This window comes from Suricata suricatta, chromosome 8, assembly GCF_006229205.1.
Source record: "Suricata suricatta isolate VVHF042 chromosome 8, meerkat_22Aug2017_6uvM2_HiC, whole genome shotgun sequence".
Classification (NCBI taxonomy): Eukaryota; Metazoa; Chordata; class Mammalia; order Carnivora; family Herpestidae; genus Suricata; species Suricata suricatta.
The window spans coordinates 13,683,131-13,704,033 of record NC_043707.1 but is presented as its reverse complement, the minus strand read 5'-3'; the positions used below and the strand labels follow the sequence as shown (position 1 = coordinate 13,704,033).

Here is a 20,903-nt window from a genome sequence, read left to right as displayed (position 1 = left end):
AACTATTTCTGGGAGGAGCGCTTAGGAAGAATTATTCCTTTTGTCAGATCATGTGAAGAGAATTGTGGACCAGGGTGACCAACTGTCTTAGTTTGCCTTGGACTGAAGGGACTCCTTAGACATGAGATTTCATTGCTGAACTTGTTAACTGTCGAGCCCCACAGGATGTGTTGGTCACTCTAATCCTGGGCGTTACGTGCATGTCTGACTGGGTCTGTAGAATAGAAGGGGTTGAAAGCTGGATGTCATTCATTGGTAATCCCTTCCCTGTTGAAAGACTCATTTGAAATTGGAGTGCTTATTTATAATAGTAATGAGAAAAATTAGAATGGTAGGAGAGGCTTGAATAAAAAGATGTATGATTTGAGCTATTAAAATATTTGTTTAGAGTTTAATCTCCTGCTCTTCTCTCTTTACAGAACTGACAGTGCATCAGCCGACCCAGATACATTAAAATACTCTTCATCCAGAGATAGGGGTGGGCCTTCTTATGGACTGCAGCCTTCCAGTTCAGCTGTGGTGTCTCGGCAAAGGCACGATGATACCAGAGTCCACGCTGATATTCAGAATGACGAAAAGGGTATATATGTTTTCTTTGTTAGAGGCATGTTTTTCTATTTGTTTGGTTTTTAACCTACCAGACTTCCACTTGCTCCTTCTTTTCCTCTCTCTTTCTTCCCTACTTCTTTCTTTTAATGTTTAAGTATAAATATTGGGGCATCTGGGTGGCCTAGTCAGTTGGGCATCTGACTTCAGCTCAGGTGATGATCTCACGTTGGTGGGTGTGAGCCCCACATCGGGCTCTGTGCTGACAGCTCAGAGTCTGGAGCCTGCTTCAGATTCTGTGTCTCTTCCCTCTCTGCCCCTCCCCGCCCTTGCACTCAGTCTCTCTCTCTCTCTCAAAAATAACATCAAACACATTTTAAATAAAATATAAATATAAATATTAAACATTCCTTTTGTATGTATATTATATATGTATATGTATATTATATATGTACCCCAAATACAATATTATCACAAAGGCTGAGGTTTCCCAACTAGTCTCTCCTCTAGACTTCTGAAAGGTTTTTTTTGTTTGTGAATTTTATAGAGAGAGTGCACGTGCGTGAGTTGGGGAGGGGCAAAGGGAGAGTGAGAGAGAGAACCTTAAGTAGACTTCATGCCCAGTGCTGAGCCTGACCCTGGGCTTGATTTCACAACCATGAGATCACGACTTGAGCCAAATCCAAGAATCAGACGCTCAACCAACTAACCACACAGGTGCCCCTGTAAGTTTTAAAGTGCAAAATCTGACTTCAGTTTTCATTTCTCTTCTTCCATGGATGAACAAAATGAGATCAAAATGACTTGAAGGCAGGCAGCGCAGGGGAAGAGTAGAAGCAAAGGCTGGTTGAGCTGCTTGCAGACGGGTAGTAAGATCCTGGACTATAGGGAATTGATTGAGTAAAACAAAGAGCCCTATTAAAATAATGTGGATATTGCTGTTTTTAGGTGGCTACAGTGTCAATGGAGGATCTGGGGAAAATACTTATGGTCGGAAGTCGTTGGGGCAAGAGCTGAGGGTTAACAATGTGACCAGCCCTGAGTTCACCAGTATTCAGCATGGCAGTCGTGCGTTAGCCATCAAAGACATGAGGAAATCACAGGGTAAGACTGGGCAACCTGGGGACTAGTCATTAATGCCTCCACAAAGACCTGAACCTCCTCTTATATCCTGGACCCCTCATTTCTTACTAATGTTTTGCATATACATGAGTTGGTTAGTTTACTTCAAGTTGAAAAATGTCTATAGGTGATAATTGTTGGCATTCTTCTGTGAACTGTTTCTTAGACTAAATTCTCATAGGAAAGGTTTTAGTACTTTTTTTTTTAACTATACTTTCTAGAGAATTCTCTTAAGATTAGAATACTGGATAAGATTTGAAGAAAGGATTTTCCTGATTTTAGTAGATAATGTGTAGTGTGTGGTAGGCTTTTACAAGTCCTTGAACTAAGGTCTGTAGGGGATATGGATATAAATGGAATGGGCACTTTTCTAAAGTTAAATAAACGGATACCACTTTCTGCCTTAAAACACAGCCTCACTGTATAGGTAAAGTGCCTTGAATGATGATTAGAGGTAATGAAGAGCATTGTTTTTCTAAAAGGAATTTATTTTGTTGGATCTGACTGATACACGTGGATATAGTCACTCTTTGGACTTTTAGTTATGACCGTTTGTTTCCATGGGGGGGTGTATGTGTACGTGTTGTGGTATCTGGGTGAATATCTTTGTGCATATACCTTTTGTGTGTGTGTATGGTTTTTAAAAAATGATTTCTTCTGGATAAATTTTCAGATGGGGACCTGCTAGTCAAAGCTGTGGTGGCTCTTAAAAGTGTTTGATGTCCTTGACTCTGGTATGATATAGGCTAGAAGTGACCCCAAAACTAAAGTACTTTAGTCCAATTCTTTCTCCTCTCAGGCTCAGAGTTAAGTAGTTTGCCAGTGGAAGATGTAAAAGAGAGCCTAGATTTCTTGGCTTTTAACCTAATGACGTTTTCAGTATTCGTATTTATTAAACTACTCACTGGGCTAGGTTTCTTCAAAAAATCCTATCCTCTCAGATAATTTTTATTATCAAAAATTTTCCATGCCTTAGAAATGAAACTATCAGAGCCTTTAATTTAGTTTGTTTTGATTGGACATTGGTTAATCAATAACCAGTGCCTAGCTGAAAATTTAAAAAGAAAAATTTAGTACTTAAGTGTATTTTATTGGCAATGTCCAGCATTGTTTGAGCGTTCTTACTTGTTCTTGTCATTAAAAAAGGGAAGTGAAGTTCTGGTTTGCCACTTCCCTAGCAGCGGCACTCCTTGCACACCGGAGCTGCTGCTCAGACATTTGTTGAACTGAACCTGTGATTGCGGTTTACAAAAACTTCGTCTTAGGAGAATGATGATGATGTGACCAAGAGAATTCCCTCCGCTAGTTACCAAATGAGAACTGGAAGCATATAGGCTCCTGCCTGGTTGAGACGTTACCCCTGATCTATAAGTCTCTTACCTGTACTCATGCTGGATGTGGAAGAATTTGGAATAGATCCAAAGAAAGTAATTTCTAATCCTTCCTTTTTTCTCTCTTGTCTGTCCTCTGGGATGAGGTGTTTGCTTAGGTTTATCTTCTTTGAGGGTCTGCTTTGTGCCCAGGACTCTGCTGGAATTTGGTTTATAGTGAAAAAATGTGACAGAACCTGCATTCAGTTGAACTTTTATTGTTCAGTGGACTGTGATTTTGGATGTACTTTGAAATATTTGGGCTGGAAGGTTTCTGTTTGCCTCTTGTTCACGTTATCATCATTTTTGTGAACCATAGCCACACGTTCAGTTCAGCAAATGTCTGATCACCAGCTACTGTGTGCAAGGCATGCTGCTGCTAGGGAAGTGGTAGACCACACCTTCCCTTCTCTTTTTTAATGACCAGGGATATGCAGTGGGTAACAAATGCTTATTTTCACAGAGCGATCGATGTCTTATTCTGATGAGTCTCGACTGTCGAATCTTCTTCGGAGGATCACCCGGGAAGATGACAGAGACCGAAGACTGGCTACTGTAAAGCAGTTGAAAGAATTTATTCAGCAACCAGAAAATAAGTTGGTGAGTACAGTATGGAAATGTTGATAACTTTTGTATTTCCATAATAAAGTATATTATGCTTTATTATTAAGAAGAGAAAAGATTTGCTTCTAAGGGAAAATAGCAGGGATTCCTTATTACAGGTTGATTTGGCCTGTATTATGGTGATCGAGAACTTAATGACCCTGTTGTGTAATTTACCTGCCATTGTGGATCCATACTGGTATTTTGTGCAGTAAAGTGCTTTTAACTTTTAGTACATTTATTCTGTTCTTCTCACAATTATTTTTCTGTATGTCAGGACAGACTGTGTCTTTGTTTTTCATATATGAGATTGGGGTGGGAGTTACATATTATGTGTATGGGTAGGTGTGCCCTAGGGGCGAGGGCTAAATAAGTGGAAAAACTCTTAAAAAAAAAAAAAAGTTCAGTAGCAGTTACTAATATCGCTCCATTCTGAGTAATTCTCCTAATGTGGAATTAAGAATTTGATATGGAACAGGAAAAAATTAGTGAGAAGGACATGGTGAGTCAAATAATATTTGGTTCAAAGCAAGTTTTCTGCCCACCCCATTTTATTATGAAAATTTCAAATATATAGCAAATCGAAATTGAATATTATATGTCTGGCATCCAAATTGTCATTATGTGTGTCATATGTGCCATGTTGCTTTGTCACTTATCTCTTCACCTCACCATCAGTCCATTTTTTTAGTTGATTTTTTTTTTTTTAACATTTATTTATTTTTGTGTGACAGAGATAGATCATGAGCAGGATAGGGGCAGAAAGAGAGGGACACACAGAATCCAAAGCAGGTTACAGGCTCTGAGCTGTCAGCACAGAGCCTGACGTAGGGCTCGAACCCACGAACCGAGATCATGACCTGAGCTGAGGTCAGACACTTAACCAACTAAGCCACCCAGGCATCCCCAGTCCATTAAAAAAAATTTTTTTTTTAGTGTAAACAAAACAAACTTTTTGAGTTTATTTTTTTCATTGATGATCATGACAGTACATAGGAATGGATAAGTTTCTTTCAGACTCTGAAAGGAAATTTATAACATTCCTGATAATTGGGGACTGGGAATAATAAAAAAGGAGGCTGTTTGATTAGAATTTGGAGAGGAACACAAGTAAAAAGTAGACAGTGTTACTGAAAGTATAGGAATTTGAATTTTTTATAAATGTGTGGTTTTGTTTTTTTTTAAGGTACTAGTTAAACAATTGGATAATATCTTGGCTGCTGTACATGATGTGCTTAATGAAAGGTAAGTAACTAATACGTAATTTTAAGACTTTAAAATACATTTTTAGAAATTATTTAAAAATATACAAGAAGATAAAGTCCTTGGTGGCTTCATTTATGAATATCTACTTAATGTTTCACTGTATTGCCATTTTTATCTTTGCTAAAGTATTTATATGTTACCTTTGAATATGAATGGAATCCACTTTAAAGGAAATGCCACTCTTTTGTTTTCCTAATTTGTCAACTTGACTGAGTAATTGAGCATTGACTTGTGGAATGACATAAACTCTTAATGTAGGCATGAATGAATGTGATTAACTTTTGTGAACTAGAGAATTTTGAAACTGCTTAGAGAATAGAGGTGAAAGGGAGCTTCCTTCTTTGGGCAACAGTGGATTCACACCATCTGTCCTACGAGCTTCTGGGGTTCTCCACAAAGGTGTGCAGTCTATTCTTCGTATGGTGATGCCCAGAGAATTGCATGCAGTGTTGGAAAGCACCAAAAACTCATCTCAGCAGGTCACGAACCTTACTGCTTTTTGATAGTTTCATTTTATATAGTTAGTTATTAATATACTTAAATCAGTGCTGTTATTCTTTTAAATTTGTTGCGTTTTTTAACTGTTACCATTTCCTATTTTATAGTCCTTACCTACTGAACACTACATCGCATATAGTTATTCATAGTATGTTTTTATCTGACCCTTTGTTACTGCCCTTTTCTGTGAATCATTAAATGTAGCTTGAGATGGAATTTGAAGCCTGAATTTTAGTATTTCTTGGCCTTTCCTTACTGTTTGTAAATAATTGATTCTGTAAAAGAAAACCTAATGTCTAACAAAGGTGCTTTTGGGCACTGTGGGATAGAATAGAGAATATATTTAAAGATAAAATTTCAACCTGTTATGCAGATTGAATAGAAAAATTTTAAAAAATCATTGAAGACATTCTTTTGTAAAATGTGTCATTCCTGTCATCTTTGAAATGTTAAGCCTTTTGTGTGTTTTGTTTTGTTTGCATCAAAATAAACACAGTAGCAAATTGCTTCAGGAGTTGAGACAGGAGGGAGCTTGCTGTCTTGGCCTTCTTTGTGCTTCTCTGAGCTATGAGGCTGAGAAGATCTTCAAATGGATTTTTAGCAAATTTAGTTCATCTACAAAAGATGAAGTTAAACTCCTCTACTTATGTGCCACCTACAAAGCATTAGAGACTGTAGGAGAAAAGAAAGCCTTTTCATCTGTAATGCAGGTAAGAATGAGGGGGAAAATTGATGTTCTGGGGAAGAAACTTGTTTTTAACAGTTTCCCAGCAATGTTTTTGGAGGGGAGCTTTGGAGAAGGGAAATGTAGAAGAGGGGTTATCAACTGATAGTAAACCTGATATGAGTAGCATTTCTCTTTCTGAGTTTGAGTAAAGGGTACACGTTAAAGGTAGATTTAAAATAAATTAGAGGCACCTGGCTGGCTTGTCGGAAGAGTGTGTAACTCTTGATATCGAGGTTTTGATTTTGAGCCCCATATTGGGGGTGGAGATTACTTATATAAGTGAAACTTAAAAATAAAATAGAATCTTAAAACAAAATAAGTTGTTTTTTTTATCTTGTCTTTTAGCTTTTTTGAAGCTTTCCTTTAAATTGGCTTAGTACCAGAATCATTTTCAGATTTGAAAATAGGGACTTGGTGAGGACAGTTGGATAGGAAGGGGGCTCGGTGGTTTTTGAGGGAGACAGATGAACAGCTCTACTCATTCTAGGGTTTTCTGGGTTTAATATTGTGCCCCAAATTTTTAGTCCAAGTGATACAAAGTAATTTTGTATAAATGAAAACCAGCCGTACTTAGCTTTATTTTACTTTTGTGTATCTGAATGTGTTAAAAGATCATTCTCAATTTAATTTTGAGCAAAATCATAAGCAAATGAAATTTTTTTTGACTAATACTGTTATAAAAAACTAGAGTTTGGTATGTTTTGGAATATCGGTATCTCAAGGGTGGCCGGTTAGCTCAGTTGGTTAGAGTGTGGAATATCGGTATCTCATTTATATGTGCTCTTTACAATTTATGATATGCTTTATTTTACTTAAGTCATTTTCAAAAATAGTTATATTCTGAGGCACCTGCGTGGCTCACTTGGTTAAGCTCTGACTCGTGATTTCAGTTCAGGTCATGATCTCACCGCACAGAGCTTGACAGCATGGAGCCTGCTTAGAATTCTCTCTCTGCACCTCACCCATTTATGTGTTGTGTCTCTCTCTCTCTTAATTAAGTTAAAAAAAATTAAAAACCGATTAAAGTTTATTTATTTTGAGAGAGAGCGAGAGTGAGTGAGAGTGAGCGAGAGTGAGGAAGCATGGGCGAGCAGCAGCGGGGTAGACTGAGAAGGAGAGACTCAGTCCCAAACAGGCTCCAGGCTGTCAGCAAGGAGCCTGACTCGGTGCTCTATCCCACAACCATGATACTGTGACCTGAGCCAAAACCAAGAGTTGGACACTCAACAAATTGAGCTACCCAGGTGCCCCTGTTTTGAAATTTTTCAAATCCATAGGAAAACACGTGGACCAGTATAATAAATACCCATGTATCCTTTATCGAGATTTGTCACTTACTAACATTTTGCTACATTTGTTTCATTCCTGCACAAACAGGGGCACATACTCTTTTGTTGAACCATTTGAAAATAAATCACACACTTCATGACAGTTCACCCTCAACATGCATCTTGTAAGAATAAGGCTATTTCCGTATGTAACAACAACATTATTATTATTATGCCTAAGAAAATTTGATTACATAATACAGTCCATATTTATACTTCTACCCTTAAGATATCTTTTACAGCATTTGTCTTACCTGACCCAGAATTCCACTAAGACCCATGTATTATTTGCTGGTGTGCCTCCGTGCTCTCTTTTGATTAGAATGGTTTACAACTTCTTAAAAAAGTAATTATTTAATTTATTTTTTAAGCTTACATTCAAGTTAGTTAGCATATAGGGCAACCGTGATTTCAAGAGTAGATTCCTTAATGCCCTTTACTCATTTAGCCCATCCCCCCTCCCACAATCCTTCCAGCAACCCTCTGTTTGTTCTCCATATTTAAGAGTCTGTTATGTTTTGTTCCTCTCCCTGTTTTTATGTTATTTTTGCTTCCCGTCCCTTATGTTCATCTGTTTTGTATCTTAAGTGGCTCATATGAGTGAAGTCATATATTTGTCTTTCTCTGACCAATTTCACTAGTATAATACCCTCTAGTTTCATCCCCATTGTTGCAAATGGCAAGATTTCATTCTTTTTGATTGCCGAATAATATTCCGTTTTGTATCTATACCACATCTTCTTTATCCATTTATTCATCGATAGACATTTGGGCTCTTTCCATACGTTGGCTATTGTTGATAGTGCTGCTGTACACGTGCCCCTTAAAACAGCATAATTGATTACCTGGATAAATACCCAGTAGTGCAATTGTGTGTTGTAGGGTAGTTCTATTTTTAACTTTCTGAGGAACCTCCATACTGTTTCCAAAGTGGCTGCAGCAATTTGCATTCCCACCAGCAGTGCAAAAAGGTTCCTCTTTCTCCACATCCTCGCCAACATCTGTTGTTGCCTGAGTTGTTAATGTTAGCTGTTCTGACGGTGTGAGAGGGTGTCTCATTGTGGTTTTGATTTGTATTTCCCAGATGATGAGGGATATTGAGCATTTTTTCATGTGTCTGTTAGCCATCTGGATGTCCTCTTTGGAGAAGTGTCTGTTCATGTCTTTTGCCCATTTCTTCACTAGATTGTTTTTTGGGTGATGAGTTTGATAAGTTCTTTATAGATTTTGGATCTATTTAGATTTTGGATACTAACCCTTTATCTGATAACGCAGATATCTTCTCCCATTCCATTCTTTACCTTTTAGTTTTGCTGATTATTTCCTTCACTGTGCAGAAGCTTTTAATTTTGATGACGTCCCAATAGTTCATTTTTGCTTTTGTTTTCCTTGTCTCCAGAGACGTGTTGAGTAAGAAGTTGTTGCAGCCAAGGTCAAAGAGGTTTTTGCCTGCTTTCTCCTTGAGGATTTTGATGGCTTCCTGTCTTACATTTAGGTCTTTCATCCATTTTGAGGTTTTTTTGTGTGTATGGTGTAAGAAAGTGGTCCAGGTTCATTTTTTTGCATGTCGCTGTCCAGTTTCCCCAGCACCACTTGCTGAAGAGACTGTCTTTATTCCACTGGATATTCTTTCCAGCTTTGTCAAAGATGAGTTGGCCATATGTTTGTGGGTCCATTTCTGGGTTTTCTATTCTGTTCCATTGATCTGAGTGTCTGTTGTTGTGCCAGTACCATACTGTCTTGATGATTACAGTTTTGTAATGCAGCTCGAAATCTGGGATTGTGATACCTCCTGATTTGGTTTTCTTTTTCAAGATTGCTTTGGCTATTAGGGGTCTTTTGTGGTTCTATACAAGTTGTAGGATTGTTTTTTCTGGTTCTGTGAAGAATGCTGGTGTTATTTTGATAGGTATTGCGTTGAATATGTAGATTGTTTGGGGAGTAGTATTGACATTTTAACAATATTTGTTCTTCCTATCCAGGAGCATGGGGTACTTTTCCATTTTTCTCTGTCTTCCTCAATCTCTTCAGTCAGCTTTCTGTATTTTCAGTGTATATAGATTTTTAACCTTTTTGGTTAGATTTACTCTTAAGTATTTTATGGTTTTTGGTACAATTGTAAATCATATTGATTTTTTGATTTCTCTATTGCTTCCTTGTTGGTGTATAGGAATGCAACCCATTTCTGTGCATTGATTTTATATCCTGCAACTTTGCTGAATTCTTGGATCAGTTCTAGCAGTTTTTTGGTGAAATCTTTTGGATTTTCCATATAGATTATCCTGTCATCTGTGAAGAGTGAAAGTTTGATTTTCTCCTGGCTGATTTAGATGCCTTTTATTTCTTGGTTTACATCATTTTGTTCTTATATGTGGAATGCTCTACTTTCTGTGTCTGATTGCTTTTTGCTGATTTTAAACATTTTGGTCATGAGTACTTCATGGATTCATCCTTACTATTACATCCCACCAGCAGGCTCATAACTGCAGATTGTCTTACTGTCAGAAAGAAAAAGTGCTCACCTGGTTGAGGTGGTGACCACCAAATTCTTTCCGTTGCGGAGGCCTGTTTGTCTCCCTTTGTAATTAGTGAGTAATCTGGGCATGATACCTGGAGACCTTCTGACTATCCTTTTTTTTTAGTTATATTTCACTCAGTGATTTTGGCACCCATTCATATTCTTTACCCATAGAGATAATACTATTGGCTAGGCAAAATGTGAGGTGCTTTTCCAGTTCTAGCATTCTTTCTATAGTTGCAACCTCATTTGTTTATAAAGAAGAGCTTTCCTTTTTTAGGGAAAAATGGTTTCTAACAGCTGCAAAATATTCTATCACTGACCTGCCTGTATTTGTTTAAAAAATAGATCTATATATAGTGGTAACACGAGCCCTCATGTCTGTCATTCATGTGTTGGGGCCATGTTAATCTAATATGTGTCATTCAGATTTGAAGCACATGCTAATATCCTAAAGCATAACTTAACATAGGATTTGCTGTAGATTTTGAATTGGAGAGTAATTGTAATCCTAAGGAAAAGTTTTCCAAGCACATCTTAGTTTTCGTACATGAAGTTTAATCAAGTCCGTGGTATTTAATAGAGCGCTTAGAAATAATGTGAGCAGACGTTACTTAGGAAATATATTAAGAGACATTAAATACGAGGAAACTATTTTCAGCCTTAATCTTAGTGGAATGAAATGTTTTCAACTCTTTTTGGTAGCTAAACTATAAGCTTCCTTTTCTTTGGTACTGTAATCAATTTGAGATAAAGTAACTAATAAATAATCAACTCAATATGCTTGTTTCCTCCTGTTTTGGATATTCATGGTTTATAACTTACTTTTCAGCTTGTAATGACCAGCCTACAGTCCATTCTTGAAAACGTGGATACACCAGAATTACTTTGCAAATGTGTCAAGTGCATTCTTTTGGTGGCTCGATGTTACCCTCATATTTTCAGCACTAATTTTAGGGTGAGTTCCCTGACCCTCTCTGTTCAGGTGTTGAGGTAAACGATTGGTTGTATGTATAAGGACCTTGGGAATCAGAGAGAACACAAAGCTTTGGATTGTTTAAATATAATCAGTGATACTGGAAGGTCTAGGATAGAACGGTACAGTAATTCTATTTTTGTAAATACCATCTGTACTTTCTGACATTAATACCTTAAAATATTTAAGGAAAAAAAAAAACTCCTCAAGGTTATAAACAAAGTTCCATTATTCTCTTGCCCTGCCCTCCCCCTAAGTTTATATAAGGTCAAATAGGTAGAACACAGATGCTTTTGCTAGGATTGCTTACTCTGAAATTCTGAAATCGTCCACAGGAGGAATAGCAGTTAGACCTTAAAATGATGAACCCTTTTCTCTTTGTCTCCACACAGGATACGGTTGATATATTAGTTGGATGGCATATAGACCATACTCAGAAACCTTCACTTACTCAGCAGGTGTCTGGTAAGTTATTCAGCATATACCAGTCATTTAAATATTGTGGGAAGGAGCTCTGGTTCCTCAAAGTCCAGCTGTTAATACTATTTCTTCCGTAATGTCAGAAAAAGAATTGTTTCCTAGAAATATTTTGGTTATTGCAAATCAACATTGCTTGATAGCAAAACTGATCCTTTCAGAGGAAGATGGTGTACTTAGTAGGGGTAGGGGGGAGTAAAGACAGGTTGTCATTGCACTTGTGAGAAATCGAAAGGGCTTCCCCCAAGTCACTTGTGGCCTGTGCCGTAGGAGGAGGGGTTGCAGCGGCAGGACTCCTCAGTATAGACTGGAATCCTTGGTATTTGTGACTTGCGTGTCTCGGTCAATTTAGAGAACTCTAAATGATAAAGAAAATTTTATTAATTTATTTTTTAGTTAAATGAATGACTAGCACAATTCATTTGGATATTTTGGCTTGTTTCACGTGCTGAGAGTTTTTTTTTTCCTTAGCTTAATTGGTGCAATAACCTTCTGAAAACAGGATATACCGTTGAGTGTGGTTCTGACCCATTTCCACTGGGGAGATGAGTGGACACCTTTGGTGGTAGTTGTGGCTCTGGAGTAGAAAGCCAGGCAGGCGGGCAGTTGTGGCATTTTAGCCTAAGCCACGTGTATAGTGACAATATGGACAAGATGAAAAACAAGGACTAAGATACACATTTTAATTTCTGGAGAATATTAATTTTTGCAGTATTAAAAGAGACATTGGTAATCATAATGAGCATATTTAACAGTTAACCCTCCTAATTTATGAAATAAGGTGTATTTTAAGGATATGCAACTTGAAAATCAGATAACTTTTAAAACAATGCTTTTAGATCATATTTTTAATTTGGATTTTTGGTTTTTTCTTCTCTTAAAATTTTTGTTATGATTCCTAGGGTGGTTGCAGAGTTTAGAGCCATTTTGGGTAGCTGATCTTGCATTTTCTACCACTCTTCTTGGTCAGTTTCTAGAGGACATGGAGGCATATGCTGAGGTGAGTATATATAGAAAGCTATGTTACTGCCTAAAATTTCAGTTAAGAACAACAAAAAAAAATCTTAAACAGTGCTAGGTCGATTTATTTATTTATTTATTTTAAACTTTATTTATTTATTTTGGGAGAAAGAGCAAGGAGGGGAGGGGCAGAGACAGAGGGAGAAAGAGAATGCCAAGCAGGCTGCACGCTGTCAGGGCTTGAATCCACAAACTGTGAGATCACCACTTGAGCCAAAAATCAAACGTCAGATGCTCAACTGACTGACCTACTCAGACGCCCCTAAATTTATTTTTAAAATAATTCAGATCACTTGACGTTTGAATAGAAATTACAAGGGCATTGCAATATTTTAATTTCTTTTTAGATATGTGTTGTTACTGTTTTTTTTTTTTTTTTTAATTTTTAGAGTGCGCGAGCCAGAGAGAGGGGCGGGGGGAGAGAAAAAGAGACAGAATCTCAAGCAGGCTTCACACTCAGCATGGAGCCCAAAGTGGGGCTTGATCCTGTAACTCTGGGATCATGACCCGAGCCAACATGATGAGTTGGATGTTCAACCGACTGAACCACCCAGGGGGCCCTTTTGCAAAACTTGAAATAATCCTGGTTGCTAGTAGTTTTCTCAAGACATTTTCTGTAGTTCATTTTTATTTTCTCTGACTAAAAGTAAAGTGAATTGATGTTGTGTACAAGTCCCTGAAGACTTTCCTTTTACATATATTGAGGATCTTGGATCACGCTTGGAGGATAAGACTCGGCTTTTGCAGCTCTGTGAGCGCAGTATGGCGACTGTAAGGCTGAAGTCTCTGTTACTGGGTCTTGGCTTTCCTGGCCCACTGGTCATTAAATTAGCCGTCTCCTGTGTGAACCTCTGTTTTCTTCCCTACTCAGATCTACCATGATTCTTTTTGGGTGTTTGAGGCTCTCATAATGATTCAGCTTTATCTTTGCTATTTTGAGCCTTCAGAGAAGAATGAAGGGAATATTTTACTTGTGTGTGTTTCTTTGCCTCTACACCTGGAATATCTTTGTTCCTAGCCTACCTTTAAAGTTGATCTGCATCGCTGAAGCTGCCCTTTGTAGTTTGTAAAGACTCCCCCCTGGTATTGATAAGATCTAATTTTCTTCAGTTATTTTGGTGCTTAATTATATGTAAGTGTTATGTTGGTTCTAGTATCCCATTTTTTTTGCTAATCTATTTCTTTGAGTATATCTTACTTCCTTAACTAGATTTGTAAACTAGGGTTTATAATTTTTTAACACTTCGCTTTCCCTTTGCTCGTTGTGTGCATGGTGTTGATGTGGCATACTTGAGTTGAGTGTCTCAAAGAATACCTGATACAAGATTTTAGCAGAAACCAGTTCAGGAATGACACAAGTTTCTGGCCTCATTTATGCCTGTATGTAGCAGAGTAGATGTACTAGAGTTAGTTTTTCCCCAGTACCTATCTTGAGTTGGTATGAGAGTTTATTTCCTTAATCTGTTGAGGTTGTTTTTGGCTTATTTAAGTATTGGCTTGTTAATTCGAGAATTAAAATTCATTTTTAAATTGAGATTTATGTTTCTTTTTCTGATTTCTGATAGGCTAAAATTCCTCTATTTGTAAAAACCTATTACAAAGTTAATTGATTTAAAATTTAGGATTTTTGGGGGGCACCTGGGTGGCTCAGTTAGTTGGGTGTCCGACTCTTAATTTCGGCTCAGGTCGTGATCTCATGGTTCGTGGGATTGAGCTCTGCTTTGGGTTCTGCACTGGCAGCGTGGAGCCTGCTTGGAATTCTCTCTCTCTCTTTTTCAAAATAAATGAATAACACTAAAAACAAAAAATTTTTAAAAAATGGAAGTTTTTTGGGTTTTTTTGGAGCAATGTCCTATTTAAACATTCAAAAGCATTTATTTAAATGTTTATTTTTGAGAGAGAGAGAGGGCACTTGAGTAGGGGAGGGGCAGAGAGGGAGACACAGAATCTGAATCAGGTTCCAGGCTCAGAATCTGTTAGCACAGAGCCCGGCCTAGGGCTCAGACCCACAAACTGTGAAATCATGACCTGAGCCAAAGTTGGATGCTCAACCAACTGAGCCACCGAGACACCCCTAACAATGTCCTACGTAAGTAAGAGTGCTGTGATTTCACATCTAGGACCTCAGCCATGTGGCCTCTGGGGAGTCCGTGGATGAAGACGTTCCTCCTCCATCTGTGTCGTTACCGAAGCTGGCAGCCCTCCTCCGCGTGTTCAGTACTGTCGTGAGGAGCATCGGGGAGCGCTTCAGTCCAATTCGAGGTCCCCCAATTACTGAGGCATATGTAACAGATGTAAGTGTCTTTAGGAGTTTTACGTATCATTCAAAAATAAAATTGTCGTATATTGTAAATGCTTCTCTTTGCCTAGTGAACTATGTTATTAACCATTTGTTTAGTGTGTATGTACGTATGTGGCTCCTTCCTTAAATCACCAGGGAAGTAGGGAATCCTGTTTTATCCTTCTTTCCCCACTCCCATGTGAGAAAAAGGCTACACTGCATTTTAAATGTGCATAAAGTTTTTTCTCCTGAGATCCTTTATAAATGCATTATTGGTTTTTTATATTCTTTTAAAATCTTTCTTAAAAATATTATAATTTTGCTTTTCAATTTCTGAGTTTAGTTTTTCAGCATATTAAGAATAGCATCCTACAGAGAAATCCTCCAAAAAGTAATTTTTTCTGAACATGACAGGATGAAACTACTTGATAGCCTAATATCAAAGGTTATAAAGTTATAAGAACGTAAACATATAGTAGCGTGAGATCACTTATAAGACATGCCTGAGTGCCACCCTTCAGCAGCCCCAGACATGAGCTGCACTGTGTTACCGTCCAGGGAGGGGCTCTGTGTGACAGAAATGAGAAGTAAACCTGGCACTGTACTGTGCTTGAGTAAGAAGGGAGAAACATGCCTGATGCAGTCACAGAGGTTAAATGATTAAAGTTTTACTGTTAGGATAAAATCTCACTTTTATTTCTATTGTGAACGTATTGCTAGATAAAATGGGATAATAATTATATATGTAATTTTTGGTGAGTTAATTGTGTATTTAAGCAGAAATGTCTGATTTGAAGATAATTAAAACTGGCATTTTGATATTTTAAACCTGAACAAGATGATTTAATATCGTCAGTCTTGATGATTGTCAGTGTTGAAATAAGAGCAATAAACTCAGATATAAAACGAAAGGAAAGAACGATCATTTCCCAGGTGGTTATATATTTAATATATTCTTTTATGAAGGTCTTTAAGGGCTTTTAACCTATAGCTTAAAGTCTGTATGTAGTGATTGTTGAATATGACCAAAAAATCTGTATTGATTTATTGGGTTTTTTTGGTTGTAATTTTTATTAGAAATTCCGTACATTAATAGTGACTCTTAACTATAAGTGGGGTTTTTGGTTGGAAGTTCCATGATTTTCATAATCCTCAAATAGGTATTGTATGTTATGAACTAGACTTATCTTTCCAAAGAGACCTTCAGTGCATGAACTTTGATAAGCTAAGGTGACTTGGATAGTTAGTTTTAAAAGATTACCAAAAGCCCAAGTGTTTTAATGGAGAAAGATTAGTCTCATGGCCGCTTGTTCCCATATCAATACTGTTACTGTTCTAAGTACTGGTGTCTGGTGTATTTGGTGAATGTAAAAATTCTGAGCTTCAGCCATTTGGTCACTTTGGGTGAGGAAGGGGGGTGATAGAAATTGGGTATAAAAGGAATAGAGGATAGCGAATTCCATTTTCTGTCACACTAGTACTTTAGAATTTTTTAGGCAAGATCATTTTTGTGTATTTTACTTAAAATATCCTTATGATTTCAGCCCCTGGGAGCTAGAATATTAAGAGACTACTAACAAGACAGGCAGTTAATTTTCACTTGAAAGTGCATTAAATAGAAACTGTGGTTTTTTTTTTTTTTTTTTTTTTGCTTTGTGGAAGCATGCGAATGTTTTTAAAAAGCTGCTTGTTCTCCCCATTTGCAGGTTCTGTACAGAGTAATGAGATGTGTGACGGCCGCAAACCAAGTGTTTTTTTCTGAGGCTGTGTTGACAGCTGCTAATGAGTGTGTTGGTGTTTTGCTCGGCAGCTTGGACCCTAGCATGACCGTACATTGTGACATGGTCACTACATATGGATTAGACCAGCTGGAGAGCTGCCAGACTTGCGGCACAGACTATATCATCTCAGTCTTGAATTTACTCACGTTGGTATGTGAATTCCTTTTTGTTGCTTTTTAATATGTTTGTTTATTCAGGCCCTTAAATTAGTGTGGAAGAAACGAAGGCCTTGGTGGTGGTGGTGGTGAAGAGTGCATTCATTAGTCTTAGTCTCATTTATAGTTTGCTTTTGCTCTTATCTGTTTCCTTTTAGTGTTTGATCATAACGTAGCTTTTTTTCCTCCCTCCACCTCTCTCTCTCCCTCTCCTTCTCCCTCTCCCCTGTCCCCCCTCCCCCTCTCCCCCTCTCCCCCTTTCTCCCTCTCTCCCTCTCTGGATGAAACCTTGTCCTTCACGTAAAACTGTTGAGTACACATGATAAATACTCTATAGGTACTTGATAGCTATTTTGAAAGAACTTGTTATGTTTTGTTTCCCATATGAAACTTGGTTTATAGTGCTTATTCTTTCCTTAACCATAAATATTCCTCCTCCTCTCCATCTTTTATTATAGGAATTTTGAAGGGTATTAAAAGAAATAGAATAGCATAGTGAATCTTTGTATACTTAGTACTGCTGCTAGAATTAGAAACGCATGGTCCATCTGGTTTCATTTAGGCCTCTGACTGCCTTGTCCTTGCTGTGCCTCATCCCCAACTGAATTGTTTTAAAGCAAATTCTAGATGATATTCTGCTGAACATTTCTGCCAAAGTTACACCTCCCTTTGCCAGTGTAAAATAATGCCTACATCTAAGTGCAGATACATGTATCCTATTTAAGTGTCTAAACATTTTAATGTTACAATGTTAAGAACTTCAAATATAGTTTTAGACATATTACTTTTTAAATTAATAAATATTTTTCAGAACAGTTTTTAGGATTAAAATTGAGCCTTAAGTACAGAGTTCCCATATTCTCTCCCACAATAGTTTCCCTCATTATTAGCTAATCTTGTTTTATGTGGTACATTTATTATAATTGGTGAACCAAATTGACAAGTTATTAACTGAGGTCCATAGTTTATCTTAGGGTTCAATCTCTGGATTGTCTATTCTAAGGCTTTGACAAATGAATGATGTCACATATTCACCATTACAGTGTAATACTGACTGGTTTTCTTGCCTACAGATCCCTTGTACTGTTTGTTCATCCCTCCCGAATCCTGGTAACCACTGACATTTTTACTGTCTACATAGTTTACCCATTTCCACGAGGTCATATTGTTGGAATCTTACAATGTGTACCTGTTTCAGTTTGGCTTCTTTCCATTAGCATTATGCATTTAAGATTTCTCCATGTTGTTTGTGTCTTGATAGCTAACTTCTTTTTAATTTATTCTTTTAGATTGTTGAACAGATAAATACAAAACTGCCATCGTCATTTGTAGAAAAACTGTTTATACCATCATCTAAACTACTATTTTTGCGTTATCATAAAGAAAAAGAGGTAAGTGATGTATTGATAAGGACTTTTGGTCACTTAGGTCATTGAAGAGTGGACTCAAGTTGCTTATTAGCTACGTAAATGAAATTGAGTGAAATGGTAAATATTGGATTTAAAATACAATGATTATAATGATGCTGTTACTAAATATTTGTTGATGGTCAGACTGATGTGCCAGCTATTATTTTTGTATTCCCATAAATAGTTTTTATTAGATCTTATTAAACTTTCATAAAATAAGCAGTGATATTTTTAAAGTTATAAATTCAGAAGGACTGTGTGTATCACAAATTTAATTATTAGCTTTTCAACTGACTCCAGTCAGAATCATGACAGGCTGTCCAAGTAGTTATTTAAAAAACCAATTATACTAAATTGCTATTTTTCTATTTCGATACTGGCTGTTTTTAAAAAAATGACCTTTTATGAGATTTTTAGTTTAGAGGACCCTTTCTCTGTAATAAGGTTTTGAAGATTTTTAGTTTCTTTATGTTTAGAGAGAGCATGCATGAGTGTATGCCATGCATGTGTGTTTGGGGGAAGGGAAGAGAGAAAGAGCCCTAAGAGGGCTCTGCACCCATCAATGCAGAGCCCAACATGGGACACGAACCCACGATCTGTGAGATCAGGACCTGAGCTGAAGTCAAGAGTTGGACTCTTAACTGACTAAGCTACCCAGGTGTCCCTGAAAATTTTATAAACTTGTTAACACATGTAGGTTCCTTAAGGTTGGGTTTTTAAAAACATTTATGGTCTTTGATAGTCTGGACAGTGAATTTATTTATTGGTCTTAAATTGATTTGTATCATCACATTATGCAGGTAGTAATTTTATTTTCCACTTAACACTCTCCTGAATTCTCTTTTTAAAGGTTGTTGCTGTAGCCCATGCTGTTTATCAAGCAGTGCTCAGCCTGAAGAATATTCCTGTTTTGGAGACTGCCTATAAATTAATTCTGGGGGAAATGACTTGTGCCCTAAACAATCTGCTATATAGTCTACAACTTCCTGATGCCTGTTCTGAAATAAAACATGAGGCTTTTAAAAATCATGTATTCAATGTAGATAATGCCAAATTTGTAGTTATATTTGACCTCAGTGCCCTGACTACAATTGGAAATGCCAAAAACTCGCTAATTGGGGTGAGTCTTTTCTTGTAGTGGCTTTGTTTTAATCTCGTTTAAGCCTCTTTTTCATTTCACGTTTATTTCATTTACTCTTCTCATCATGTCAGTGTGTGTTTAGAGTCACTGTGCAACAGTGCCCTATGTAGGACATGCCTAGATAATTAAAATCGACAGGAGTATTTTCTTGTCATTAGATTTTGCTTTCTTCTTCCTTTCCTTGACAGCCTTTGATAACATTTTTTCATATTTGTTTTATTTTTAGGAAAATGTCTTTTATGAATTTCTGTTTACTCTAACATACTTACAGAAAATTTGTCAACATTTTCTACAGCTCAAATTTGTATACTTCTTTCAGTATGCAGCTCCTTCCTTGCTTTTCTCCTTCTGTTCTCTAAAGTTAGTGCTTGCAGATGGTCTTACTTTTTGACTGCCTACTTTTCTTTAGGAATATTCATATAGTCTCTTTTGGGAAAAGAATAAAGATTTCTTTCTTTTTAGAAATCTGAAGTGACCTTGCTTTTGATTTCTAATTATTGCTCTAATATGTATATTTCCCCTTCTGTTAGACCTTGAAGGACTGAAAACCATTACTTCTAATAAAAAAAAATAGCGTATAATTAAGAGATAAGGTTTCCTCAGAGCGAATGGAGGGAGAGTCAGGTCTGATGTTTGTACTTGCATGCTCTCGTGACCAGACTGCCTTATATCACCCCACACGTAGCTGCTCCTTCCACTGCTGGTTAGGACCGACGTAGGCTCTGGTAAACTCTACGCAGACCCTAAAATTAGATTTGAGGAGGTTTTTGTCTTGCCCTCTGGAAACACAGAGGATCAGGAAGGGGTAGCCATGTGGAATGGAGTGTCTTAGCAGTGGAAGGAAGAGGGAACGATGGAAAAGGCTTCGAGTGGCAGGGGGTACCTTTTTTCTCATTGGCAGGGGATCTTGCCATTTGTAGAATATGGAAAATTGAGGAGATGCAGTCCAGTGCACTCATGGGTGTGGATGGGCTTTGTTTAGATCAGGAATTACTAGACTTTAGCCCATGAGCCAAATACAGCTAAAAACCTTTTTTTTCTTTTTAAAAAAAGAGTATTTTTTGATATTTAATTCACATACCATACAATTCCCATTTAAATTTGAAGACTTATAGTGTATGTACAGAATTGTGCAAATATCACCTGTTTCTGAAAGGAAACTTTAATTGCAAATGGCCACTCTGTGTTATTGCCTGTGGCTAATTCCTCACTGCAGTGGCAGAGTTGAAGAGGTGACCATTGCAGTAGAGTTTTCACCTGACCTGCAAAGTCTAAAATACTTATTTCCTCACAAAAAGTGAATGCTGACTCCTGGTTTGATGTACTTGATTATTTTCCGAACTTATATCTGTCATTCTAGATTTAAAAAATGGGTACACATATTTTGAAGGATAAGCGTGTCTTGGAGGAACCAACCATTTGCTCTCTGTTTACATCATCAGATGTGGGCGCTGTCTCCAACTGTCTTTGCCCTCCTGAGTAAGAATCTGATGATTGTGCACGCCGACCTGGCCGTCCACTTCCCTGCCATTCAGTACGCAGTGCTCTACACGTTGTATTCCCATTGTACCAGGTACTGTATTGTACACATACCTTGAAAAATTTCTTTCTAATTTTTATCGGAGAGGACGGGTGCTTGAAAGATGTTAAAAAGCGTGTCGACTTTGCAATTGCTTTTTTTATTA

The 20,903-nt window shown here is 37.3% G+C and overlaps 1 protein-coding gene across 5 annotated transcripts in view; it reads left to right on the top strand.

Moving 5' to 3' along the window:
* Positions 1-20,903, top strand: part of SMG1 (SMG1 nonsense mediated mRNA decay associated PI3K related kinase) — a 98,256-nt gene that overhangs the window by 24,962 nt on the left and 52,391 nt on the right. For 3 of the 5 annotated variants that reach the window (XM_029949224.1, XM_029949222.1, XM_029949225.1), the window contains 13 exons: positions 420-580; positions 1,495-1,650; positions 3,502-3,638; positions 4,828-4,886; positions 5,902-6,115; positions 10,811-10,936; positions 11,347-11,419; positions 12,334-12,431; positions 14,572-14,745; positions 16,439-16,663; positions 17,958-18,059; positions 18,928-19,197; positions 20,661-20,791. In XM_029949224.1, the coding sequence (XP_029805084.1) occupies positions 420-580; positions 1,495-1,650; positions 3,502-3,638; positions 4,828-4,886; positions 5,902-6,115; positions 10,811-10,936; positions 11,347-11,419; positions 12,334-12,431; positions 14,572-14,745; positions 16,439-16,663; positions 17,958-18,059; positions 18,928-19,197; positions 20,661-20,791 (1,926 nt within the window). Of the gene's footprint in view, positions 1-419; positions 581-1,494; positions 1,651-3,501; positions 3,639-4,827; positions 4,887-5,901; positions 6,116-10,810; positions 10,937-11,346; positions 11,420-12,333; positions 12,432-14,571; positions 14,746-16,438; positions 16,664-17,957; positions 18,060-18,927; positions 19,198-20,660; positions 20,792-20,903 lie in introns of those variants that run through there. The other 2 variants (XM_029949223.1, XM_029949227.1) reach the window with 2 other exon arrangements.